General features: G+C 42.3%; 1 protein-coding gene across 4 annotated transcripts; it reads right to left on the reverse strand.

The window, feature by feature from the left end:
* Nucleotides 1–329: 329 nt before the first annotated feature.
* On the reverse strand, nucleotides 330–27,093 carry akap11 (A kinase (PRKA) anchor protein 11). 4 transcript variants are annotated; one of them, XM_084907734.1, is made up of 12 exons: nucleotides 26,769–27,092; nucleotides 23,802–23,910; nucleotides 22,544–22,654; nucleotides 22,405–22,458; nucleotides 22,134–22,265; nucleotides 20,905–21,169; nucleotides 15,386–19,703; nucleotides 15,000–15,140; nucleotides 11,739–11,822; nucleotides 7,851–7,897; nucleotides 7,207–7,406; nucleotides 330–3,804 (listed from the first exon to the last, which is right to left on the reverse strand). In XM_084907734.1, exons 2-12 carry the CDS (start codon nucleotides 23,862–23,864, stop codon nucleotides 3,625–3,627), a joined length of 5,595 nt encoding a protein of 1,864 aa, XP_084763860.1. In that variant the 5' UTR covers nucleotides 23,865–23,910; nucleotides 26,769–27,092; the 3' UTR covers nucleotides 330–3,624. The 4 variants fall into 4 exon arrangements, with proteins under 4 accessions (XP_084763860.1, XP_084763858.1, XP_084763859.1 ...); XM_084907732.1 differs by having other exon boundaries at nucleotides 11,739–11,825; XM_084907733.1 differs by lacking the exon at nucleotides 26,769–27,092 and adding an exon at nucleotides 26,514–26,753 and having other exon boundaries at nucleotides 11,739–11,825.
* Between the last annotated feature and the right edge of the window lie 893 nt (nucleotides 27,094–27,986).

Here is a 27,986-nt window from a genome sequence, read left to right on the forward strand (position 1 = left end):
GTACCACAAGCTGTTGAAGTTAACAAATAGAGGGTGGAAATTGCAAGGACCCCCCCTTCAGATAATTAAAGTTCTCATGCTAATTCTAGATGTAGAACAATACATCGTGACATTATTTAAGACAAAAAAAAATCTTTACAACACGAGTAAAGAGCATAATGGCTGCATGTTTCTGCCAAAAAAATATGTTCATTTCCTTTTCGGAAAACTGGCAGACTTTACCTGTAATACCTGTAATACAACACTTCAGCAATGTGAAACGATACTCTGCGTGCTGATACACGGATGTGTTCTCACCATTAAGACACTAATCAAAACAAAAACAAAACTAGAGCACATGAAAAAGCTTTATTGTCACACCAAGCTTTGACAAATAAATGTATAGTTTCTGATTTCAAGCTTAGAATGTGCAAACTATTTAGCAATGCCACTGGGAGAACAAGTAGTGAACTCACTGTTATATAACTTATTATAATTTATTAAATATCTTTGTTTGGCAGGATCTTACAAGGAAGCAGGAAAATACACAAGTGAGAAGAAGTAAGGTACAACTCTCGAATCTTTTTTGTTGGGTTTTTTTTCTTGTATAAACGCCCCAAAATAAGAGTTAAAGAGGGAGGCAGAAAGTAACAATGGGAACGAGGGTAACAAAAACAGATTTTACGGCATCTGCTTCTAAACAGCAGTCTCAGCGGGTTCAGATTCAGCTTTCACAAACACGACAACATTAGCGCTACTGTAGGTCATGTGGGGTGAGCAGGAATGTAAAGTAGATCAAGCATGAAAATAGAAGAAGAGGGGCAGGGTGCTGGGAAAAACCTGGGAAAGTCCTACAAACTAGGCAGTCACACCAGGAGAGAATCTATACAGTGAAGCACTCAAGTGTCTGTGACTTTTAATACATTCCTTTAATGTAAACCAATATATATACTGTCCCTCACCTCTCAGGTTAATACTTCAATGTGTGATTTCTGCTCCCAATTTTATTTTATTTATATATATATATATATATATATATATATATATATATATATATATATATATATTCATTCCATTGTTATTTTTTTCCTATTAATATTGTAATGTGTAAACAATTCATACAGAACAAACACCTTTAAGATTATATGACCATATGGCAGCCTAGAGATTTAAGCAGGAACAAACACGGCATCTGCAGAGGCCTCTAGCATACTGTGAGGCAGTGTGGACACACATGAATCACTGCTGCACCATTACTGTAGGCCAGCACAAGGAGGAGGAGGAGAGTAACAATGTTAAGCTTTAAAAGTTAGATTGAGCCATGCAGGCGAACACCACCGACAACACGTAGTTTTATAATAATACATGTGAGACTGTGGTATATTACAGTGTTTCAAACTTAAATTTGACGACCTTGCAGCATCATGTCATCCTTCAGTCCCTCATTAGGGGAAAAACAGAACATAACAAAAGAAACAAACAACAACAATAAATAAATACAAACATCCAAATGTATCCCATTAATTTGTAGATTGGTTTTAGGTCCACAGAGGAGGGATAGAAAACGCCCAGTCTCTCCTCAGGCTAAGTCCAAAAAGGGGGGGGGGTAAGAAAAAAAAGTGCTTCTCAGCAAGTAGCTGGTAGTGCTGTGCATGTGGGGGCTGGTGAGTAATGAGGGTGTGTGGCGGTAGGGGGGCAGGTTACTGTACGGAAGTTGTGGTATTCATACTTGTCGACTCCTCGAGGTGACTGTGGAGTGTGGGTGACAGAATGTGTGAGTCCAGGCCTGAGCTACGCAGATGTTGCTAGCCTGCGGTTTTACGACGTGCAGACAGAGCCGGTGTCTTTAATTACTCAACGATCTGCTATCTGCGTCACTGGATCTTCCCCAAGACTGGACGAGGGCCACTGACACAGCTGACCGGCGTACGCAATTAACTACTGAACTGCAGAGGGTGATCAGTCACCCAGCTTAGTAGCGGTAAGCCAAAGTGACCATTTCCTCCACAAGTAAAAGCAGCATTTCATGTTGGATTAGATACTCTACCTTCAAAAAAATAAGGCATATTTATATTTACATCTATAAAAAGAAATAGAAAAATAATCCTTGTACATACATACACAAAGATTATTTTTTCTTTTCTTTTTTAATAAATCCTCACTATGACTCATTCTCCTCTTTAATATTTTACTAAGTATGACAACCAAGTAGATTGCTACTAGAAGAAGCAGGGTTACAGTATTAGGTAAAACTCTTATTTATTCTGTGGCCAAATAAATTTGCTCATGATCATCATCGCAAAAATGACGGCACAGTTCATTAAATTACAGAGGTGGGCTTAACAGAGTTTTATCAACCTCTCTGTATGGCAGCGTAGTGAATCATTTAGAGAAAAGCTAAATGTACTTACTGCAGCACAACTCTAGTGGATCAAGACAGTAACGGAATTGTGTTCATGTATTTGTGTGGATGCTGTAAAGCATTGCATCCACCCAGTCCTCAGACTGGGAGGCCCGGGTCAAATCTCGCTAATGGCAACAATTCTTTCAGTTAACAGTTAAACATTTTTAACTCTTTTCAACACAAATTTTATCTTCTTCACCCCTTTTCAGCACAAATCCCAGCTTTTTCAGCTGTTTTCAGAAAAAAATTCTTTTCAGCAGAAATTCTGCTCATTCACCTCTTTTCAGTGCAATGTTCTGCTTCTTTACCTCTTTTCTGCAGAAATTCTGTTGATTCACCTCTTTTCAGCAGAATTTTCAGCCTTTTCACCTCTTATCAGCACAAATCTCAGCATCTTCTGCTCATTTTAGCAGAATTGTCAGTTTCTCCATCTCTTTTTTTGTGAGAACGAGTTTGGGTCAGTGAGATGAGTAGCCGCCTTGAGGCCAGGAGGGCCAGGTTCGAATCCTGCTCATGGCAACATTTCACCTCTTTTCAGCAAAAATTTCTACTTCTTCACCTGTTTTCAGCAGAATTTTCAGTTTCTTCACCACCACACAATTTTTGCAACTTTTCATCTTTTTCAGCTATTTTCAGCAGACAGCTTCAGCGTTACAGCATCCACACAGCATTTTTGCAGGAAATGCAAATTTTTCTACTTTGAATTGGTTCTAATAATCAAAATGTGTTTGTGTGTGCATATGTGCGCGTGTACAGCTGGTCTCTCAACATGTGGAAATACCACCAGGGAGGTGAGGTGTGGGTGTGATGACATCATCCACCCAGCAGCTGTGGGGATTCCCAGTCTGTCTTTTCTCCCAACACACTGCATCTCCCTCTGGAAACACACCGGGTGGGTCTTCCCCCACTTCTCCTTGTAGCTTAAGCACAGCAAGGTGTGAGGCCTTCGATTCAAGAGTGTAGGCGAGCAAAAGAGACACCTCATTAAATCAACACAGGTTACACATACAGGCCTGATAACTGATGAAACTGCAGCAACAAAACAGAAACTGGGGAGGAAAAACAACAAAAAAAAAAACGGGAAAAGATGGCATGCCATACACGCAATGCAACACACGTGCTGCACACATTTGTGAGAGGGAGTTCAGATTTGTGGGGCAGCCTTTAGGGGCTCATAGAGGTTGCAAAGCCCTGTTTGGAAATAATGAGAGGAGAGCAAGGAGGGAAAAAAAGAAGAGGCCTTAGGTGCGCTCCAGAAGCCACTGGAAGAGGGAGATGCAGTGAGGTTCTTTGCTGGCCTCAAGTGCCTCTTCTCTGGCCTCGGGCTGACTGTGGCTCACATCACAGTAGCGCAGCAGCATGTGCAGCAGCTCACCCACCTTCCACTTCCTCTCTCGAAGCCTCTGGACCACCGCTGGGAGCTGAAAGGACACATTGATTATACAGTAATCTCAAGGCATTTATCTTGTATTGAAAAGACTTCATAATATTAGAAAGAGCAAATGCTTGGCAATGTCAGGGAGGAAGAACTCCCTCTTGTTGTGGAGTGAGAGGAAAAAGGAGAGATAGCAGCAACAAACTGAACAAAACATAACTTACAGGAGAGAGTAAATAAAAGTTAATGAGATGCAATAGTGGCATAAAAACACAGAGTGTGAAATGTGGGGATTGAAGGAGAATTGCTGAGCGCAGCATGGGAAGTCCTCAAGCAGCCCAAGCCTACTGCAGCACAACTAAGGGGGATGTTCAGGGTCACCTGAACCACAGTAAGCTGGGTTTGTAGAGAGGGACTCTGTGTCCTAAATCTAAACTGGGACCTGGTTTCATGGGAGGCCTGACAACTGAAGGCTCTGCCTTCCATTCTACAGGGTGGGCCATTTATATGGATACACCGTAATAACATGGGAATGGTTGGTGATATTAAAGTCCTGTTTGTGGCACATTAGTATATGTGAGGGGGCAAACTCCTCAAGATGGCTGGTGACCATGGTGGCCATTTAGAAGTCGGCCATCTTGGATACAACTTTTGTTTTTTCAATAGGAAGAGGGCCATGTGACACATCAAACTTATTGGTAATGTCACAAGAAAAACAATGGTGTGCTTGGTTTCAACGTAACTTTATTCTTTCATGAGTTATTTACAAGTTTCTCTTTGTTCACAGCCATTGACATGTTGAAGAGATTAACAGGTGAGGAGCGGATTGAAATTGTGTTGATATCTGGTGAACGCAGTAACCGGGTCATTGCAGCAGATTTCAATGCAAGACACCCTACGAGACCACCCATCTCCCATGCTACAGTTAGCAAACTGCTTGCTAAGTTTCGTGAAACTGGTTCAGTGTTGGATTTGCCAAAATGTGTACGCAAGAAAACTGTCACTAATGAAGAAACATCAGTGGCTGTCCTAGCTTCATTCAGCAAGAGCCCACAGCGTAGCACTCGCCGCATGTCACTGGAGAGTGGCATTAGTCGAACATCCCTTCGGCAGATATTAGCTACTCACAAATGGCACCCTTACAAACTCCAGCTACTGCAGCATCTCAACGAGGATGACCCAGATCGGCGCACAGAATTTGCAGAATGGGCAAAACAAAAATTGGAACAGGACCCTCAGTTCACGCAGAAGATTTTGTTCAGTGATGAGGCAAACTTTTATGTGAATGGTGAAGTTAACAAACAAAACCATCGCTATTGGTCTGACACTAACCCACATTGGATGGATCCCTCCAAGACTGTTGGAACAACAAAAGTGATGGTTTGGTGTGGTATATGGGGTACAACGATAGTGAGTCCATTCTTCCTCAAGGCCACTGGATGTTTGAAATTGCTACATGATGATGTGTTTCCCTCTTTATGCACCGAAGCTGGCACGTTCCCTGAGTTTTTCCAGCAAGATGGTGCACCACCACATTATGGGTGCCAGGTCCGAGCATTCCTAGATGAACAGTTTCCTGGAAAGTGGATTGGTCGTCGTGGGCCAGTTGAATGGCCCCCAAAGTCTCCCGATCTGACCCCCTTAGACTTTTATCTTTGGGGTCATCTGAAGGCAATTATCTATGGTGTGAAGATACGAGACGTGCAGCACCTGAAACTACGGATACTGGATGCCTGTGCTGGCATTTCTCCTGCGGTGTTGCTATCAGTGTGTGAAGAGTGGGAGAAGAGGGTTGCATTGACAATCCAACACAATGGGCAGCACATTGAACACATTTTATAAGTGGTCAGAAACTTGTAAATAACTCATGAAAGAATAAAGTTACGTTGAAACCAAGCACACCATTGTTTTTCTTGTGACATTACCAATAAGTTTGATGTGTCACATGGCCCTCTTCCTATTGAAAAAACAAAAGTTGTATCCAAGATGGCCGACTTCTAAATGGCCACCATGGTCACCAGCCATCTTGAGGAGTTTGCCCCCTCACATATACTAATGTGCCACAAACAGGACTTTAATATCACCAACCATTCCCATGTTATTACGGTGTATCCATATAAATGGCCCACCCTGTACTTTCAGAATCTTTAGGATTTCCTTACAAGCTGACTACTGAAGTAGTAGTGAAAGGGTGTTAGTTAATACTTCTTCCTGCCTGGGGAAAAAAGGAACTCAAAAATTCTCTGAATATAACATAAGCAGAGAGCCGTGCTTCAAAAAAATAAAATAAAATAATAATAATAATAATAGACAGTTAAATTAGAATTGTAAGGGCTTGAAATTAAACCTGATGTAATGTAATCACGTTTACTAAAGTAAATGTAATGCCTAAAAACTCATTATAACACACTCCTGAAACACGAAGCTCTTGAATGCTTGTACCGTTCCCAAGTTGAAACACACTTATGCCCCTTTTCCATTAGTATTTACTCAGATTGACTCTCCACGGCTCACCACGACTCGACTCAGATCGACTGGTTTTCCATTAAAATCAAGTACGATCAATCTGCTGCTCGATCTGTGGCTTTTTGTCAGACTTGTTTCTTTGTAGCGATTTATGTTCTCATGACCCATCGAGTGATGCCAATGACCAGGCCAATCGGTGGCATGCAGTCTGACGATGTCACATTTTAGTATGTGTTGCTTGGAACCCCGGCCGAGAAGGTACTATTTTATTACCTAGTACCAGGTACTATGACCTAATGGAAAACCTGAAAACTGTGGCGAGTCAATCAGAGTAGGTACTAATAGAAAAGGGGCTCATTTTAATATGTGTAGGTCACATATCCATACACTGGCGTTATTTGACCAAAATCCATCAAATAAAGCAAAGAGAATCTCATCCCAGTAGCAGATGTTTTGCTGTATTATTACAATATTACAGTGTTAAATGTTTGAGATTGCGCTTTTGTTAACAAAACAAAAAAAGCAAAAAGAGTAAAATTAGTATATGAACATTGCAACTGGCCATATTTAAACATCAGGATCTGTATCACCCCACAATTTTACTGGCTGTGCAGGCTTTGGAAATTGTATAAAAATATATACCATTAAGTTTTGTCAGTTAACAGCGATGACTATGACCTTTACTGAAATGCAGAAAACAGGAACAAACTGGTGAAATTACTGGTGATTTTTCCAAAAAAAAAAATCTACAGCTCAATCGTCACAGTAGCTGGTGCTTCTCAGCTGTTTGTCTCCATAGCAAAGTACAGTATGGTGGGAACCAGCACAGAACTTTACAGGATTGTTGACCTTCAAAACAGACAATCACGGAAAGAATGACTTCTTTCACTGAAGCGACATGACGTGGTTTAAAAGGAGTTTTAGTGCTGACTAATGAAGACCACAGAGGGAACCTGTTTGTGAGGAATATAGCCACAATCACCTGCTGCAGTTCTCTGTCAGGACTCAGCTGGATCTGAGGGATGTCGGCCATTGAGGCTGCCAGCCACTGTAGCATGCTCCTGAGCTGGGGGTCGAGGGTGACGTGCTTAGGGCCACTCCCAGGATCTCTGACATCTGAGTTTGCTATGACCAGCACAGTCCTGGGAGTTTGCACTTGAGTCCTGTCCACACAGAGTGTCCCTGCAGCACAGAGAAAAAAAGATTCACTCAGCCGTCAGCCACACCTTTTCAGTTTTCTAGCGCTCCTTCTTTAGAACACTATGTCCTGATCTGCTCAAACCCAGGTTTCCATAGCACAGCAAACACAATAAGGAGCCCCCTTTAAGTGGAGGCAATTGTAGTCTGAGACATACAGAAGGCAGAGCGACTGACTGTGGATGGAGTGCATGCATGAGTATTAGTGTGGCTGAATGTGGGGGTGGTTAAATCCCCGGCAACAACACAGACAGACTAACACGGTCAGCTGGAATCCAACTGTGTCTCGGACAGCAAAGAGCAAGAGCACAAAAAATTTTTTCCATTAGATGTCCCAAAAACTCCCCAAGTATTAACCTGTAGCACTGCCACAGTCTACTTAAAAATATTAAAGAAAGAAAGATGCTGCAGGCAATGAAACGTGCTTACCACTTGATTCCTCTTTGACCTCAGCCTCCTTGTCCTCTGTATTGTCACTGTTGGATGAGAAACGCCACACAGGTTAGTAAGAAGACAGAACAGGTCGGACACACAAGGATGCATGCAAAGATATAGAAATGGCAATAAGCACACTAAAGCTAATAGCCTTTGACAAAAGCAAAGCACACAAACACTGCAATCAAAGCAATTCTGATCAAAAGACCTCTTAGACACGGTGATGCCGTATATCTTTCCTGAATTCCTGTAAACTGACTTTTCTGATCAGGTGTCTTTTGTCAGTTAATGCGCAGTGACGAAGAGGAGATCTTGATCAGTGTGAAAGTTGATTTTTCCCTTCTGAAAAGCTACTTGATATCCATTCTGTCAATTGTGCAAATATTTGCTGTGTGACGTGCCAGCAGGTAAACAGTCATTTCACCACTTTATAAGGTTGTTAATCACAGGCCTGTTGACACAGCCCACAGCTACAGACACTCAGGCTCTGCACGTTAGGATATAAGGATATCATTTTCTTTTCAGAAAGGAAAACCGTTTAAGAAGGTGTTTCACTGTTTGAGACTGCGAAGGAGCGACGGCACTGATAAAGTAGGGAGAGGAGGTGAACTAAGAAGGAGGGCGATAAAGCTATGCACTCAAAATATATATGGGCATCAATGGCGGTGCCTGAACAGTATAAACCTATAGGTGTGGAGTACTTCCTAGTTAGAAAATCTTTGTGTGTGTGTCTACTTGAGGTTTCACTCACACAATGCATGAATCAAACTTTTTTCCCTCCATTTTAACATCTCTTGAATTCTTTAAAAAGAACTAAACCACAAATGTGACTCTGAGAAATCTGCCACCTGTTGGTAGCCACAAAACTGCTATTTACTACGCTCAACATCAAGTAACTGTGGGTGTGAGCAACATATATAAAAATAGCTTATTATTAAAACAAAACTCTATAATGCTAATAAACTGAATTTAAAAAATACTTTTAGTAGTTATATTATTAACAAGCAACTGAATATTAATTAGATCACAAAGAAATTATTAACCAATAATCGTCTTGGGATTTATTACCACTAAAACAGTACGGAAACTTATTAAATATTTTATGAATGCTAGTCATTATATACTGACATTATATTCTGTTACTATAAACATATTATTTCTAGACAGAAGAAATTACAATATATTATACATTTTATACCACTGTAAACTGATGAAAACTAAAATCAAAGTGAAAGCACAATTACTAATATAAGAACTAATACAAAATGCAAATCTGTAAGTCAACCTTGTGCTCTGCTTTAATCAGCAAGACACATCAATGTGGATTCAGAATAGCTTTAAGTTATCCTTTCTTCTTTTTTCTGACCTGTAACACGTTTGTTTAACTAAATGTTTTGACATGTTTCATATTGGAAAATCTGTTGCACTTTTGATATAATCTTGGAAGCTATCAGCTTTAGTTGATGTTATGACTATCAAAATGCACAAACCTGTGAATAGCACCTAGAGCTGAAATGATACTGGAATTTTCTAAAAGCACATTTTGAGTTGAAGCTGCCAAACAAGCTGAAAGAAAATCCATTCATCAGCCTGAGAAAGGAAGACTCAATAAATGGTTGGTAGTACTGTCAGTTGGGTAGTACATGGCAATACATCTTTGCGTTGCAACTAGAGATGGACCGATCCGATATTACGTATCGGTATCGGTCCAATACTGACGTAAATTACTGGATCGGATATCGGGGAGAAATAAAAAATGTAATCCGATCCATTAAATATCAAAAAAGCACCTCACAAAACTTGCGACATGGCGTAACTCGGCTCATAACCGTAGCACGTCGCAGCAGTATGCGTCACGTGATAGAGCGGCTGTGTGTATTTGTAGCCTCGCTACCAATCCGGCATTTCATCTCTGAGGAAGTTATCCCAGAGAGAAGTAAAGAAAATGTGTAAGTTCATCTCTGAATGTTTGTAAAGCATTCCCGCGTTAAGCTTAACAACCGATATATGGAGCGACTGCCTCTTCTCTCTCCCTCTCCTGCTGCTACTTCAATCGTGAAACTGATCAGTGATCAGCTGATCGGCTTTTCTGTCGGGAGTCCGTCTCTCTTCTTTGTTTATCGCCCACTTTGCACCAGAAAGAGGAAACCAGCAGCTGAACAACAGCAGCACATTTAAGCTTGATAAGCTGTTGTTAGAATTTATTTAATATTACTTCCTTTTCTACTTACCTGACGGCTGGTAATTGTGCAGGGGCGGATCTAGCAAAGTTTAGCCAGGGGGGCCGATAGGGCATGAACAGGGAAAAGGGGGCACAAAGACATACTTTTCTTTGTTATTCTCATTTAAAATGTCTAGCTTTTAATAAATAATTATCTGAATCTTACACCCAAAGTTTTAATCTGATGTAAAATGTATAGAAGTCCATTACTGTATATAGTAACTATTAAGTCTAATATACCCTAGTAAGCTATAGTACTTTTTCCTTTGGGAAGATACCATCTGTGCAGTCTGCAATTCTGTTGAAGAAAGATGTTGAATCTATTTAATTATTCTTGAAAAATAATTTATTTCTGGGCATTTTTTTCACACTGCATCAAATTGAAGTTGATTACGTCAATTAAGCATCATGTGGTGGAGGGTGGTTCCCTATTTACTTTTATTTTTTTTGCTGGGAGTTTTAGAGCCCTATTAGTTAGGGTGCTTACTCTTTAAAATACCAGAATAGGGAGGATGGAGTAGGTTTAAGTTTATTAGATTGATCAGTTTTGCTGAACTATGAAATATTTTGGGTGCAGTGCATTTTTTGCATACAGGTCTAACAGAATAGCTTTAGTGTTTTTTTTTGGTTTTTTTAACTTGAGTATGAACTTATACAAAATATAAAAAAAAAAACAGTTTTATTGATTAAAAAACACTATATCGGATTCATATTGGTATTGGCCGATATCCAAATTTATGATATCGGTATCGGACATAAAAAAGTGGTATCGTGCCATCTCTAGTTGCAACAGCTGCAAGACTGATATATGCAGCCACCTCTAAACATCCACCATGTCTACTACCTGTTTAAGATTAGCTTTAGGTTTCCCTTTGTATGACATTTCCAACTATTTTACATATCCTTACAGTTTCATGAATCACTTACATTCATGAAACGGCAAAACACAAAGCAAGACAGATTGCTACCTCAAGGTTTGGGGAGAGACCCCGCCCTAATCTAAAAAGGTTGGGTATCGGATACATTTTCGGATACCACAGGGTATATCTAGAATTCACTAGCTTGGGTCTATCTTGGGACTAGACTTTAGATAAGGGGGGGGGGAATGGATGGATGGATGCCTGGTCATAATGCATGCAAGAGACTTAATTTAAAAGTTAATATATTATAGTTTCTAAAACTATGAAATTAAATGAAAAATAACCCTCCAAGTTGTTCTTCAGGGACTGGTTGGCTGTTCAGAGGTAATACAACATGGACAAAATAATAACACTACATATTTCCCACAAAGACAAAAAATTGCATGCAAGCAATGCAGAACCAACAAAACTTAAGCAACACATTGCATGCTAAGATTAGCATCAACAAGCATTTGCCATGTCAAGCCTATTAATGTTTAAAGCTCAAGTATGGTCATGTTAGGGGGCTGGTGGTTCCTAGTATGAGACAAAGTATAAATCAGAATATTGTAGAGTGGCAGTTTAAATCATTTTCATATGATGAAGAAAGATTTTCCACTGGTGGATCTATCACATACTTCAGTACTTTGTGGTGCTTTCATAGCAAATTCAGTTCATTCTTTGTCACATTCTAGGTAAACCCCCATGTCTTGTGTGCATCTCTTTTCCAAGGATAGCCATGCCAATCGGGTGCTGACCAACCTGTCAGAGGGGGAGAATGACAAGTGCTCTTCACACGCCTCCCCCTCCAGGCCCAGACTGCTCCAGCTACTGCTATTCCCATTACTGCTGGACACAGAAGGCAGGTAACACACCGCTGTAACACTGACACAGTAAGTGGCTAACAGAGAGAGCTACCAAAATGCAACAAAAGATCAGGATGTAATAAGCAGTTTCATCACATTTGCTATAAGAGCTTACTGTCATGTATCGTCAATAAACAACACGGAGGTGGATGACCATTTCTGGTATTTGGAATAATCCTTTAAATGTCAGGTGAGGTTGAAAAAAACAGAGGAGGATTCTTCAAATGATGCAGGTTTTTTCCACTGTACACCTCCCTGAATCAGCTTTAATGTTGACTGGGCCCATTTGTTGCTAAAGTCCTGAGATGTGAGATCATTACATTTTTGTTCTCACATAATCTCGTTAATCATGTGGCTTCCAGCGGGACAACCAGCTGGCAACAGAAGCATAACAACATACACTCTCGCTATAATTAGTGAATGATTAGCCTTGCTGGCTGGAACCTGCATACAGTGGCATGCTATAGCCTAACTAAAAGGGAGAGATGTTTCTGATATCTAAAAATACCTCTATTAATCTGCATTACCTCAGAGGCAGGTGTGGTCTGAATGGCATACTGAGAGGTGATTCATCTAGTCAGTCAGCCTGATCTCTGTCTCGCTAAACTCATAAAGGCATTTTTCCCCCCGTTATTTCATCTGCTGAGCGGAAATAGTAGCAGCAGGCCTTTGAAATGTCTTATGAATTACACATGGTGGACTTTGTTCCAGTAGAAACAGCACTTGAAGAGAGGTGAGCACTTAAAGACACACCTTTAGAAAATATTATGACACATTAACTTTGCCCTGATGGCCAAAATAACTTAATGCTAACACAATATGCTCTTTTAGCATGTTGGGAACACACCCATTGTCAGGTTTGCTTCCATAGAGATATCAACCCTTGCCAGAACTGTCAACAGCCCAGAGACTTTATCAGACTCACTCACTTTTTTTTTTTTTTAAATTGCCACACACAAACATAGGTCATGTCCATCCAAGACAAGAAGACCAATTCGGTCATGCCTACAACTACTTAGAACTTGGTAACATAGACAGTAATCTAAAATACTTATCCTTTAGCCCTCACATATAATGCAACATAAATCAGAGAAAACTTGCACTCTGGCAGTCAAGTTTAAATGATTTTCGAAAAACATACAATCTGCACTGTCTTTGGGAAACCTTACATCTACAATGAACTGCAGAAAAGACTCCTAAAATGGCTCCAACAGGAGCAAAAAACCCTCCAAAAAAACCCCCAAAAACATAAACTGACACAGTATGATCAAAGTATAACCTCAGGCTTTAAATTCTGAACCCAAACCTATTAAGAACAATAGATTACATTCAATGTCTTCTGCTTGGACATTAACAGACTGTCCATTCTGAAACAACTAAATACAGAAACATATGATAGATAACCTGCTGGAAAAAAGGATACTACTTGCTGTGACAAAAGAAATAGTAGCAGCTGTCACAATATGATGAAAAAACATTTTACTGCATACCCACATGTAGACTGATACTGCATACAAGACATGCAGTATCAGTCTGTACCAAGCAGAGCTGCAATGACTATAAAAATTATTTGACGTGGAATTTTATTGTTAACATTTCATATGCCTGTCGGAAACTTCTCAGGATGATGCTTGCACCATTTCAGTTTTGTTAGCTAAACAGTGAAATGCAATAATAAACCATTAAAGAGCTCCACTGTCTACTAATTTTTGGGGGTTTTTCCCCATATTAATATTAGCATTTATTCTGAGTAGTAAAACTCTTCCATTTAACGTTAGGTAATTAAATGTGGGTTAAATCATATACAAAATAATTGGTACTGAACATTACACCATCTGAGAAACGATGATATACAACCAAATTTATGATTAGTAACGATCTTCTCTATTTCTGTTTTGTTCTGTTTGTAGTAGTACGTCCTCTGTTTTCAGTGTATCGGCAACCAGCAACAATCAAAGTTCCTAGAATGTGCTGTGTGACGCATTTTGTCGCGCCTCTTTTACCTTCTATCAAAAAAGGGAATTTTTGACAAACAGAAACAAGTCTGGAGACAGACCCTCAGCTTTGAAAAATGGGCTTAAAATGTTCCTTTTTAATGCTTACAGTTGGGGCTGGATCAAGGAACCCTGAACCACCCCCTTAGTTATGCTTCTATAGTATCAGACTACTGGGAGATTTCCCATAATACAGTAAGCAGTTTATAAAGCATAATTTGGTCTCTATCAAGTTCTTTTCTGTTTCTCTTTTCTTGATTGCTTCTGCTTCCGCTTATCCTTTACAGGGCCGCAGGGGGGCTGGAGCCTATCCAGCCTATCCTACAACATGCATCACACACAGAAAGACTCCAACCTGATGATGGAATTGAGCTTAGGACCTTTTTGCTGTGAGGCAACTGTGCTAACCACTGTGCCACTGGCATATGTTAAAACAGGCACAAAGGATCTATTAGTCTGGCATCTGGTGGTGATCATGAGTGTTATTGGGAGCTGCAGAGACTTCTGTGTCATTACACATTCAAGGTGTAACAACACACAAAGACAGTTACTGGTAATGTCACCTCAAAGAGCACAAACTGGGTGATTTCAACCGTAAAGTCAAAATCTGCATGTCTGCTTTCCAACTAAGCTAATCATGAAACCCACGACACACAGCTATGATCACTTTGTTCTCAGACTTGTTGTGGTTGCTATAGTTGCTAACCCAACCACCAGCTGGTTCTTATGTGACATTAGAGTTCCTATTGTAGGTGTGAATGCAAAACAGGAAAAAAAAACAACCAAACCTTTAATTCTCAAGGGGAGCGCCCCCGTATGTAGTTTATTTACTCTCAAGGATTCTTCAGATGTTTTAGTGAAAGTGCCTTAGGTAGCTTTTTATTGCCACAAACAAAAGCTTGAAGCTAAAAATCAACCAAAGGAAAAAATCTTTATATGTTAGTATAACATATAAAGATTTATGGAGCGTAACTAGTAGCTAGCCACTCCATAAATCACAATCTGATTCTTTCTTTCAAATTCTGGTTAAAAAGCTGTGCATAAATAAGTGTATAATAAGGAATGCACTACAAATGTTCTCAGACCCCATTCTAACGTATATTTTAAAGCACCAAGTTGGACTGTGCTCTAGAGGTGATAGATATAAAGTTAGGTGTGTTTACCTGTCACTGAGGTGGAGGAAGCTGCTGTTATCATCTGGGTGCTCATCTTCAAAGCTCAGGTTAGACCAGCTTCCCAGGCTGTCATCTCCAACACTCAGCTGCTGGGACACAGTGGACTCGGTGGTTTCCCTACCCGAAGCACTAAATACAAAGAAACCAAAGGAGAGAGAAAGAAAGAAAAAGCCTCAATAACAATGCAAATAGTCACATGTCAGTGCAGTAAAACTGGGAAAATAAAACATTAAAATGTTTGTCAAAAGAAGTGAAACAAAGCTGATTATAGGTTACAATACATGTTTATGGCCTGGCCATTGATTAAATGTATGCATGGAATGAATTTCGGGGCAAACAAACACTCTTCCTGATGTGAACTGGGAAGTGTGTACCTGGTAAGGGCAGCCTGGCATATGTTGGACAGGGCTGATGTCATGATCTCAGCAGTGAGGCTCTCGGCGTAGCTGGTGCCATCATGGCCAATCCCGCTGTCAGCATTAAGGCTGGTGTTGCTCAGCTCGCGCTTTGCTGTATCCATTGCCATGGACACCATCTCCTCTGCAAATGCCACCCTGTGGTCCAGGTCGATGTGGATTTTTGGAATCTCCAGACTAGAGAGCACTCTTGCTTGACAGTCTCCTCCCCTTTTCCTCCTCTGCAGCACAGGTTGGTAGTGGTGCCTGCTGTGCTTGCTGCAGTATGGACACTCCTGGACTTGACAGCAACAACATGCCCTCTCCCCCATTGCCCGGACCAGAACTGGGCCCTCAGACAACCTCTGTGTGTGAGTGTGTCTGTCATGGTCTTGGTGCTCCCGTGATGAATGGCCAACTGAAGCCATGCTTATCTTCAGCGTGTCATCCACTATTTTCCTGGCATAATGCTCAATGACTTGCATCACCTTGCTACTGTAACCTTGATCGTAGAGACTCCCTGTGCTGTGGTAGTGCTTGCTCTTACCCTCCTTGGATAGCAGAGGGCAGGAGAAGGAGTTCCTGATGAGATTCTCTGCCATGTCTTCCAGTTTGGATTTTTTATAAAGACAGGAGTCAGTGAAAGACTTTGGCAGCCGTACAGAGGAGAGATGGAGCTTGCGTGTGACATCACAGGTGATATTATATGCTAAAGATTCAGCAAAGTGGACTAGATCCATGTACTCCCTCTTACTCTGCTCTTCAGAGTCCCTGCAACAACACTGGGTGTTTCTATCCATCTCTGTTCGATCCTTGGCTGATGACGTTTTACTACTACAAGACGATTTCCATTCATCTGGCAGAGACTTAGAGGAGCGAAGACGTGCACTAGAGGATCTCTGCTTTATTTTACGACTGGCGTGAGCCAAGCCAAGTTTTATAGAACGATAAGCCAAACGGCTTGCATACTGGTCCAGGACTAACTCCCTACTCCCCCCTTCCTTTTTCAGCACCCTAATGAGGTAGCCGGCATACTCATCTGTCACGCTCTCACAGCTGGGATACTCAGAGGATAGACCAGAGCTGGAGCTGGACACAGTGCTCGAAGCAGAGGTGGAAGACTGGGAGACTGAGGCAATCAGGTCATTGGACCACTGCTCAGCCAGCCTTCCTAACCTCCAGTCTCTGCTCTGGTCTGTACCGGGTTGAGAGTGATGTCTGTGGTGGTAATGCAAACATTCGGAGCTAGATCTGTCCCAGCTTCTTCTTCTGAGAGCTCTGTGATACGGGCACTGCTGTCCAGAGCTCACCATCCTCTTCACATCACTAATTACCTCTCCCGCCACTTCTCCTGCATACACCCACAATGAGTTGAGGGTCTGCTCTGAAAACTGAGCCACACTGTCTCTCCTCTTCTCACTGCCCTGGTTCATCTCTCCCTGCTCCTCTTCCGCCCCTCCTAGGGTGTCCATCTCTGTTGCCATCGAGACTATGTGGCACGCCAACCGCTCAGCATAGTGGAGAGCTTCCTTGTTGGACATTACGCGAGCGCACATCGGGCTGGGTGTGTGTCGGCCGCCTCCTCTCTCTGAACATGTGTTAGTGACTCCAACACCGCCTTCTTCTGCCGGTTCTTCCTCCTCTTCTTCCTCATTTCCATCAGCCTCCTCAGAGAGAGATCTCATCAGTTTGAGCATAAACTCTGCCTTGTCTGCATCTGGGATGGTGTCTTTTGGTCCCTGGCCCAGCTCAGGCTGATAGTGAGGGGTTGGAGGTGGTGTTGCAGGGGAAAATTCTTTAGCCAGCTTGCTTTTCAGCTTTTTGGAGAACTGCTTAATCTGTCTCTCCTTGGACACCTCACTGGGCTGCTGGGGGGTGGAAGGAGGAGTACCAGGAGTCGCAGCAGACTTCTGTCCAGAATTTGGAGCTGAATCATCCACAGTAGCGGATATCCTCCTTTGTCCACCCGTCTCATTACCCGGCACTTCCAAAGTATTCATCATCACAGGATGTGTTTCAGACACACCCCTGGTCCTGGGGCCTCGCTCACATCGGTAACTCCCCTGGTTTAGAGTGCCTGTCTGAAAGGAAATGGGAGGATTATTTTCTTGTCCGATAGGGCCACCTAGCCTAACATGCCCAGAATCTGTATAGTCATATCTAAAACTTTCCCTGACAACTCCTTGCTTTGAAGGGGAATCCAGACCATCGTAAGAGTCCCTGCGGCTTCTGATTGTCTTTGTGAGGAAGTCAGCACAGTCGCCAAAACCCTTCTTCATTTTAGAGGCAGTTATTAGCTCACAAGCCTCAGTTACTATCATATCCACCATGTTGCCAGAGAAGTTTTGGAATGAAGACTGTTTTTGGGAGGGCTCTCCTGCTGGTAGAGAGGTCTGAGTTCCATGACTGTAAAGGGCCGTTAGTGGAGACGTGGCATTGTCAGAGGATGACAAGCTAGACCTCTGCTGAGTGGTCTCCTCGGAATCCTGGAGGTTGGAGAGGGCGTGCCCTGCTTGGGGCACAGGAATACAGCTGGCCATTCCTGATACAGTGAACAGGGCTTTCTTCACAGTACAAGAAGCATCCTCCGCTGGGACCGCTGCACTTAAAACCTGCTGGTTAGCAAAGGTGCTGCAGGTATGAGTGCAGGTGTTATCTGCACTGACATAACAGATGTTGTCCACAGACACACTTATAGCTGCTTGGCTTGTGAAGGCAACATCTGCCTGAGAGAGCTCTATGAAGGCCTCCTGGATGACAGACTCAGAAAGGTCTGAAGCATAGGAGGACACCACCACCTCCTCCTCTTCTTCCTCTTGCCCATGGCCAAAAGACCAATCACTTGGGGTGAGAGGCGTTGAGGGGTGGGAGAACTGACATACTTCCATTATACCTTCAAAAACAAGCTCTTCAGCCAGATCAGCAGCAAAACGTGTTACAGTGCTGTGGAAAATCTGCTTCTTCACAGTCAGGAACTCTTTGAGCGCTGCGGACACAGCCTCTCCAACCAGGAAAGTGGCCAGCCCGTTGATTGCCCGCTCCTTCAGTACATATGCACGTCGCATGCCAATCTCATGGAAGGCCATTTGAAATACTGAGGAGGTAAGTCGAGCAGCTAGGTGGCACAAGGTGGTGGTGCAGGAGGACACCCCTTTTTGGAGGTCTCGCAAAGCGCTGCCCAAGCTCATTTCCACAAGGTCACTGGCAAACCTCTGAATACCATCTTTCAGAGACTGGGATTTCTTCTGCAGCTTGGCCACCGTTACAGTCTCCTGTATTTCTGAGAGTTTCATCAGATATCCTGAAGGGTTCTTAAATTCCTTGTGGCAGACACAGGAGAGATTCTTGTTGTCGCTGATGTCGACAGCAGACTGGTAGCCACAGACGGATCCAAGAATTTCTTTGGACAGACTGCTAGCAAAGTCTGAGTAGGTCTTATACAAAGAACAGAGATCCTGAGGTTTACGTAGCTCAGAGTCATCTTGTCCATCCGCCTCTGTATTCCAGAAGTATTCCAGTGGCCCGCTGGAGTCCACCAGGGGACTGAAGGCAGAGGAGCTCAAAGGACTGAAGAGGGGACCACCGTTCTCCTCAGAGGGAGTCTGTACAGGCCGAGGGGAATCCAGCACCTCAGAGGGAATTGAGTAAGGAGAGCCTGGTTTCAGGGGCGTGGGTTTTTTCACATTGGCTGGGAGAGTGGGCTGATCAAAGCGGTGAGGATTCATTCCCTTGGTTGAGCAGCCCCTAGAAACATATTTTAAAGATGATGTACTTATGCCAGATTCATCAGCCTCTTTCTGTGCTGCTGGGACACTAATCGCATCCAGAGGCAGAGTAAGAGTACAGCTCTCAGAGTTGAGCTCATCCAGGTCATCAAACTGGTCAAAGCTGTCAAAAAACTCACTAACTTCGGAATCTGAGTCTTCAACTCGCTCTCTGGGCCCCCCTGGCACTTGAGGAATGTCCAGTTTGGCCAGCAGGCTCTTCTGGTAGCCCACTTCATCCAGGAAAATGATAGGGCTGGGGCTGGAACAGTCTGACTCTTCTGATTCACTGACATGAATCAAAGGTGAGGGGAGACGAGCTCCAGGACTGCAGTAAGTCCACTGGGATTCCACACCCGATGACCTCTGCACTGTGACAGATACGTCAGGACCAGATCTGTGTTTGGCTGAATACTTCTTCGAAGACGAGCTTATGATAACGCGGGAGCCTGATAATTCCTTTTTTCTCTTGTGGGCTGGGACTGTCTGTGAAGCCACATCACGCTTTTTAAAATGACTAAATGGAGCTGCAGCTATGGAGATGGACGTAAAGGAGAAAGAGGAGAAAAGTGGTTAGATGCAACAATTGCAAAGAGGGGATTATAAGATGATTTTCCACAGTGCCATAAGCACTGTGGAAAAATAACAGACAAGTAAAACTAGTAAATAGCCAATTAGTGCCATCTAGCAGTGAACTGAAACCATTTACATTCTAGAGACGTTTTAATTAAAGTTCGCACAGATTATGACAGCATAGTGCTGCGGATGGAAAAAATACATATTACATTATTCTTGTGAGATTCTAATTGTTTCACATTAAATCACAATATTAATAATTCTATGTAAGTCTTTCCATAGGGCTAGATGTGTTGAGAATGTAGAAAAAATGATAACTATGACCTTGAGCACAATTTGGCTAACGACCTCTTAAGTAATCACTGTCTATATGTTTGATTAATTTCCGACCAATGCTGAAGCAGAGGCAGGGTACACCCTGGACAGGTCACCACTCTGTCGCAGGACTAATCCAGAGAGAAAGACAACCTTCCACGCTTACATTCACACCTCTGGCTGATTTGAACCCTACATTTCAAAACAATATGCAAAATAACAAATAATCTACTCTTAGGCTGTATTATCAAAAATGAAATATCTGCCACGGGACTAGAGTTTTTAAACAGACTGTGCTTTACATTTTGCTGTATAATGTCACTTTTTTCCTCCAAAGTTTGAGGGCAAAAATCTTTAAGTATTTTCAGATTTGAGTATTTTCAAGTATTCAACTGTCCTGCCAGTCTCAGTCTGTGTGTGCGCGCGCGGACGTGTGTGTGTGTGTGTGTGTGTGTGTGACAGGCCTGCTAATCTCTGCCTGCTGCGAAAGTCCTCCTCAGAGGAGAGCCGACCACAGAAGCAGAAATACTTGCAAAAGAGCTTTTATTCCCCCTCAAAAACCAAACAAGGTTCCAAAAAGCAGACACAGGTCCTTGTTTGGTCACACTTTTTTGGGGGGGCATCTCTGCTCTCTTCTCTCCTCTTCCCCTAAGCGCAACTATGGAGTTTTTTACCAGTTGGTGCTACTTGGAAAATATAGGAATGTCTATATTATACATGAAATTACAAGTGGTATACCACCAAGCATTATGAGAGCATTAAAATAAAAAGAAATCCTTTTCTGCACATGACTCAAAAACCAGAGGCCACTAAATGCCAATAAGCATTGGCTGCTAAACCTACAGGTATTGTCTCCTGTGTCGTCCTCCTCCAGATGTTCTAGGGCTGTGACAAAGTCATCCTCGATTGATGAGACCGACTGGTTGGTGTCGTCTTCGTCTGGCTGGTTGGGCTCAGCTGCGCCCCTCTGAAGAGCCTGAAGCTCCAGCGTATAGCGGAGACCTGCCATGTAGCACCCCAGCAGGCCCACCAAAGTTGGAACACTGGCTTGAGGGTAAACGTTGGTGCTGGAACTATTCCTCAGCACACATACTGTCTTTAACCAATACTGGAGGAAGAGGAAAATGGCATGAGAAAGGGGAATAAGGGGGAAATGAGAATTGCTGACAGCATGGTTTGGCTGGTGATTTTTCAGGTCATTTGAAGAAAATCATTTTTACCCAGCAAGCACACAGACAGTCAAAGCAATCACTTTTGTAAATTAAATTCACATGGGCATTTGTTTTTATCTCACAGGAGGAGGGAGATGGCTGGAAGTATATTGTTATGTCTGTGTCCTGATTGCAAATTGATGCATATGCAGAACGCAAAAATCCTTTAGTGCTAGCCCACTCTTTAATTCACAAAGCTGGGGCGAGAGAGCCACAGAATGAGCTGCAGGGTCTGTGTGAACCCAAACATGGCACACAGGAACAGGAAAGTGGCAGCTGCAAAAGCAACTTCTCTGTCAGCCTATCCCACACCTGTGTTTCTTTGGAAGCGTGAGAGAGACTCATACATCTGCTTACATGCTGACACAGCCCTCATGTGGGAAAACTTTTAATCAACAACTGCTAGAACTGGATTAGCGGTTGTTAAAAATACATCTTCTTAAAATGAAACATTTACCGTGTTTGGACATGTTTCAAGTATCATTAACCCTACACATATAAATTCAGATCCCAACACATCCCGAGGACAGCAAAAGGAATGCAGCTAAGCTGGGGTCTGAATAAGCATAGTGAAGCATTGCAGTACTCTTTTAGTGAATACATTTTTAAAGACCAGAATGAGAGGCTAAAACAAAAATTTTATGCATTTAAAAAGATACAACACCAGAATGTTAAACAAGAGAAAGCGTCTGTCGTCAGTTTAGAGAGCTCCTTTTCCAATCGACTGTACTTACTGGGCTAGGCAGTAAGTGCTGTACACTTACCCACTCTTATTTCCTGCTATTCTCTCCGATCACTTCTGCTTTGTTTGACATGCTGACGAAACAAATTCATTTAACACAAAAACGGTCGTTCACATACCTGAGGTCCGGCATCCTTGTGCTCTGGCAGCCTGCGAGAGTCTTTGAGCAGCAGGACTTCATCGTTCTTAATGCTGTGGACGTGGAGGGACCTGAGAAGCTCACACAGCCCCCCTGACAGAGAAGACAGAGCCTGGTGGACAAGAACACTCAGAATCACCCCAGTTTGAAGGCCAAAGTGGTAACTAAAAGACCAGGATAGAACTCAGAGATTTAGTTTTTGAGTTTTGTGTCCTCTACCATCAAAGTATGACCTAACTAACATGTTGTACCTGCTGGGTGACATCTTCTCCTTCACTTACATCAGGCAGACACACAAAGTGAATCTGAAAAAGCACAGCTGATGGTCAATATTGATGTGTAATGTGTTTAAACATGGCTGAGCTTCACTGGTGCGTTTGTGTGACATACCTCTGTCAGCCTGGTGGCGTCTCTTGCTGGCAGCTCTAAACCAATGCCACAGAGCTCCTTTTTATTCCTGAAGAGGCTCTTCACATTCTGCGCCCCACTGTCTCGCACAGTCTGCAAACAGACATGCAGCTTTTTTTTTTGGTTTGGGTTTTTTTGGTTTTTTTTTTAAATAGAAGTACACACTGGCCTACAGCCTCAGTGAGTATACTTTTATTCATCTCTGCACCGTGCACCGAGGAATGCAAAAAAAGAACTTTAGTGTGTGCATCTGCCTTCTCGTACACGCGCAGATCCTAAGCAATCCCATTATTTTAAAATGCCTGATAAGGTTCTAGAGGACTGTGCATTTTCAAATGAAAATGAATTAACTGCATTAGAAACTACAATGAAAATCAAGCGGGGATAAGAGAGGAAATTAAATATCTTTGCAACAAAATTCTTTTAAAAAGCGCAACATATAGTTACTGAGTTTTGTACTGAAATCCAGTGGAGTCTACATAGCATTGTTGTTTGTATTTATACTTGTGTCTTCATTCCTCAACCATCACACCGACTTGAAGCTAAGAAAAAGTGAACATTACCAAGCAGGCATCTTACTGGCAGTGATCTCCAAGGCCAGGAGGCAAAACTTTTACTAGTAACATTAAAGCAGTTCATTTATTCATTACTTAATAGACTACTAAGCAGCTGAATCTTTAAGTATATCATGTAATTTCTTAGTAGATGTATATATTAATAATCTTAATCCTCAGCATACTTAAAAAACAAAACTTTAAATATATTTTAGTGGAATAAATACTGTGCCATGCTGACTCCTCCCAGCTGTCATAGAACAAGAGGCAGGGTATGCTCTGGAGAGGTCGGCAGACTGTTGGGGGGCCAAAACTTACGAGGCTGACAACTGTTCACACTTACAATCACACGCAGGAATCATCAATTAACCTAACGCCCCGCATATCTTTGAACTGTGAGAGAAAGTTGCAATGTTTGAAAAGTCATAGCCTTCATCAAACTCCTTCTTTAATGTGCAACTAATTCTGGACTGCAAGAAAAACAACTTGATAGCGGCAAGTCAGCTGGTTTGGTTCACAGGTGAACTCAGCACTGTGAAACTCCCAGTGGGCCAGTGGCTGGCCCACCAACTTGTTCAACATACCTTTCTGCTAGTCCTTAGCCACTGGGCAATTCATTGGGTGGAGCCCTGAGTGTACTACACATGTGTGCAAAATTAAATGCAAATACATCCTGACAGACAGACCTCTTTCCGTACTGAGGACCTGGACCTGATTGGGACTCCTCGAATACGGGCACAGGCATCCATAGTGACAGCTAGCTGTACGTGGCTGGTTGGCCGGCTGGCCTTTCACCTGTAAGGAGTAAGAAAAGTGGATAAAAAATATGTTAAAGTGTGAAGTTCAACTTCTTTAATGACTTCTATTGTCACTTTGAATACCACAGCTAAGTCTTTTTCTATTTTAATCTACAATCCTCTGCAAGTAAAAGAGAGCAGCTCAGTGTGATCTCTCTGGTGCGCTTACATTCCACTCAACTTTCCCACCCCCCTGACCACAGCAACAATCACATGACAAAGCAATGACAGTCTCAGTGTTATTAGCAAGAAGCTATGTCCCTATCTAGTGTTGCACATAAATACAGATGCCAAAATAAGAAGCATGATGCAACAAAGTCAGTGGGCTGTGAAGATGATAGTTCCACTAACATGAATCAAGTGCCTCAAAGCAGGACTTACCTAGACTTACCCTGCTAGTGAAGCTAAGCTATTGTATTGTACTGGCAATACTTCTTTTCTTTCTCTTTGCTATTCTTTAAACAGCCAGGCCTGCATCAAAGATCAAACAGCAAGGCAAAAGAACAGAGGGGTGTATGCGCTTAGAGCAGGACGACCACATTTGTTAAGCAGCATGAGAGCGCGAGTGATGGAAGCAAAATATTTACAGTGTACAAGAAGGAAAAGTTTCCCAAGAAATCCAAGCCTCTCCTTTGAGGTACGGGCCAAAGTGGCTAGTTGAGTCTAGACGCAGCCAGGCGGTCCTACTGATCAGCCCATCCTGCATCCTGAGAACCAGAGGGGTAGAGTGCATGCCACAGGCTTCCTCTGGTGATCCAGGACCTCCTGGCTTCTCAGCTAGCTTCGCAGCTACTGCTGCCTAAAAATCAACTATGCAGCACACCCCACTTCACTCACAACAAAAGCAGCCACAGTGATGTATATTATGGCGGTGACTAATTTGAATAAGTAGATTGTTAATCTGTTTATGTTTAGCTCACAGACTTGTCATTCAGTGGTACAGTTTGTGAGAATCGACTCAGGAGGCCTACATCACCACCTTATGCAACCAGCGTGGTCACATAATGCGAAATGGATTCAGCATTAGTCATGTTACAGGAAAAACTACAATTAAGGGTAACTAAGTTTAGGCTTACACAAATCCTCCAGGGCTGATTCATAAAAGTCAATTATCAATGTTTGGACAAAACAAAACAAAAAAATTATGAAGCTAAGTCAAGCCAGCGAGAGGATTGTCTGGTGGGGGGAGCTGATGAGCTAAAATGGGTGGCAGGGAAAAAAACAAAAAAAACAAAGCCAACCTGTGGAGGGCTATGTAGTCTATATGTAGTCCAACATCTTGTTTGGTTGGGATCTGATGTGGGCCAAATTCTGAGGGTGAGTGTGGGTGGCCGGAAGGGTGGATAAACAGAGACAGGGAGAGAAGAAAACTCACAGCTCACTGTGAGATCTGACACCAGCTTCTACTGAGGCACAGGTACCACTATGGTTAGAGATAAACTGACTTTTTGTTCTCCAATATCTGTCATTATTGCAAAAAGACAATCACGTGGAGGCCAGTACGTTTCAGACATGGCAGCTGCAGAACAAATATGTGCAACTCTGACCACAGAAGGACAAAACAGGTGTGGGGGGGTTATTTATCCCACTTCTAGCAGGAAGAGAAATTAAGGTTTATATACTGCAATGGGAGAGCAGCAAATTTAATTTATTCACAATGAGCTACTTTTTGATTGGTAGACAAAACAGGTCAAAGTATTTAAGCCTTAATGTTGCACAGCTTTAGGCTCATCATTACCTCAATAACCTATTCATCTTTTGCTCACAGTGTTGTTCAACGTACTTCATTTCATCTAAATGAAATGCAGTTGTTTTTTTAATGTTGTTCTGAGGAATGTTGCACTTGTGCTTTTTATGTGGTGCAAAACACAAATACATTGATGGAAAGAGAAGAAGAAAAAGGTAGGACGAAAACAACTATTTAATTACAGCTCTACTGTACAGCTAATCATATGACAATGCAGTTTATATAAGCATCAACTCAATAATTCTCACAACTTTCACTAATTATTTTAGTTTCGATGTTGGTTTTAGGTCAGGACTCGACTTTTTAAAAACATTTTGGAACAGCACAATGCAAATGTTCAGTTCCAGTGGCCTTTCCTTTAATAGCCACCACTGTGATGTTCCGAAATAACACGTGCAAATGTGTTATTTTATAGACAAAATAACACATTTGCCATTTTCTATGTAAAATTTCTGTGCAACAAAATGATAACTTGATCTGCATGTTAACTGCTATTCGAACCATTTACATGTAAACATTTCGCATAACATGACTTGTTGGCATTGACAACTCCCCCTGAACACTGCATGCTTGCCGTCTTTATGGATGAATAAATGCCTGTAAACACTGCTAGATTTTTAATAGACGTAAAAAAAAGAATTGGGGTGCTTTGGAGGAAGAAAGCTGGCTAATTTACAGTTCGCGGGGCTGGTACCCGCCGCAGCAGCAGGCCGCAGAAGAGCCACACACCGTGGATGCTGAGGCTGATTCACGACTACTCAGGCTCTGTGAAATCATGGCCAGAACACACAAACGCCTAACTAGCTAGCTAGCAAAGGCACATTATACATAGACATACAGAGTACACAACAAACCTTGGGCACACTTAAAAAGACTGTCGACCACAGCAAAATAAACCTCTTTGTTAGTTGACAGGCTGTCAATCACTATGCTAGCAGCAGAACCAGGCCGCGGTCCGCTCGGTCTGTTGTCACCTTAACGTCGCCAGCTAGCACCTAGCCACCAAGCTAACGACAGCGCTACGACACATCCAGATAAACCGGCAGCAGTTTGTGGTCATTTTTCGTTTAGCATATACGTCGCAATTGCTATTAGTAAGTCATTTTTACCTCTTCGCTCAGTGTCGGACTCCAGCAGCGCTGACGGTAGCCGCTGTGTTTGGTGCGCGATTCGTAAACGATTCACCCGTTTGGAACTCTTCCGACCACAAAATGAAAACATGAACTTTCAAGTCACACTGAGCACAGCAGTGTTTAGGACCTCTGTGATTAAATACCATAACTATGTCAATTCTTCCCAATCGCCAAAACAGCCCAAAAGTCACCGGGAGGAGTTCAGGCAAATTACAGATTAATTTAGACAGCTCCTAAACCTGACTCGAAATCCCCATCTACTGCGTGCTGCCGTTCTTCCCATGAAAACAAGAATGAGGCTTAATCAATCGCACACCGAAAAAAAAGATAAGCGTCGCACTGCCGCTGAAGACAGAACAATGAAAACACAGGCGCGCGCACACACACATACACTGAGTATTATTTAAAAACAATAACAATAAAATGCATCATCATACCAAACCGATTTTGACATATACCTGGCATAGATATATATTGCTTTCTTGTTTGACCACTCACCCTTCCTCGTTCTGGATACCTTTACTTATCATGTGAACATCAACACCAATAATATAGCTGGACAGTCTTTCTGTTGGTTTTAGCTTCTTGGGATAAAAATAAATATCAGGAGGAATTTTAAGCAGAAAAGTAGAAGTGAGCTACAGCAATACTACAAAGAGAGAATATCTCAGTAAAGAAAAGTCTAATCATAAGAGTGGATGCGGAAGGAAATGCTCGGGGGTCTGGTTGTATAAAATAGCTCTCTAAATGCCACAAAAGTCTGAAGTCACAATGTAGCTATTCTTTTGTTTGACACGAGTGATTAATCTCACAGCACAACAGAGAAACTGTAAAGTGTAAATTCCCAAAACATATTAGCAAAAATGAGCTTCACTTGGAAAGGTTTGGGGTGTTAACAGGTGGAATTCTAGGCCCACCGGCTGTGTTATGTTGAGATAGTGTGGGCTTACAGCAAACAGACCTGCTAACCTGTTGCTACAGTCATCATCATCTCAAGCTAAGGTTGCTTTGATAGCAAACATCGACTCATCTGTGTTTGTCATCTACCACACACAGGTCGGGTCAGAGCACAACAGTAACATGGTTTGCAAACCATTAAGTAGTAGTTTAGGAACTGTGGGCAGGAGCTAAATTCTGCTGGAAAAAGAAATGGACGTCTCCATGAAGCTTGTCAGTAGATAGCATCATGAAGTT

Source organism: Perissodus microlepis, chromosome 16 (assembly GCF_051167445.1).
Source record: "Perissodus microlepis isolate ML-2025 ecotype Zambia chromosome 16, ASM5116744v1, whole genome shotgun sequence".
Taxonomy (NCBI): domain Eukaryota; kingdom Metazoa; phylum Chordata; class Actinopteri; order Cichliformes; family Cichlidae; genus Perissodus; species Perissodus microlepis.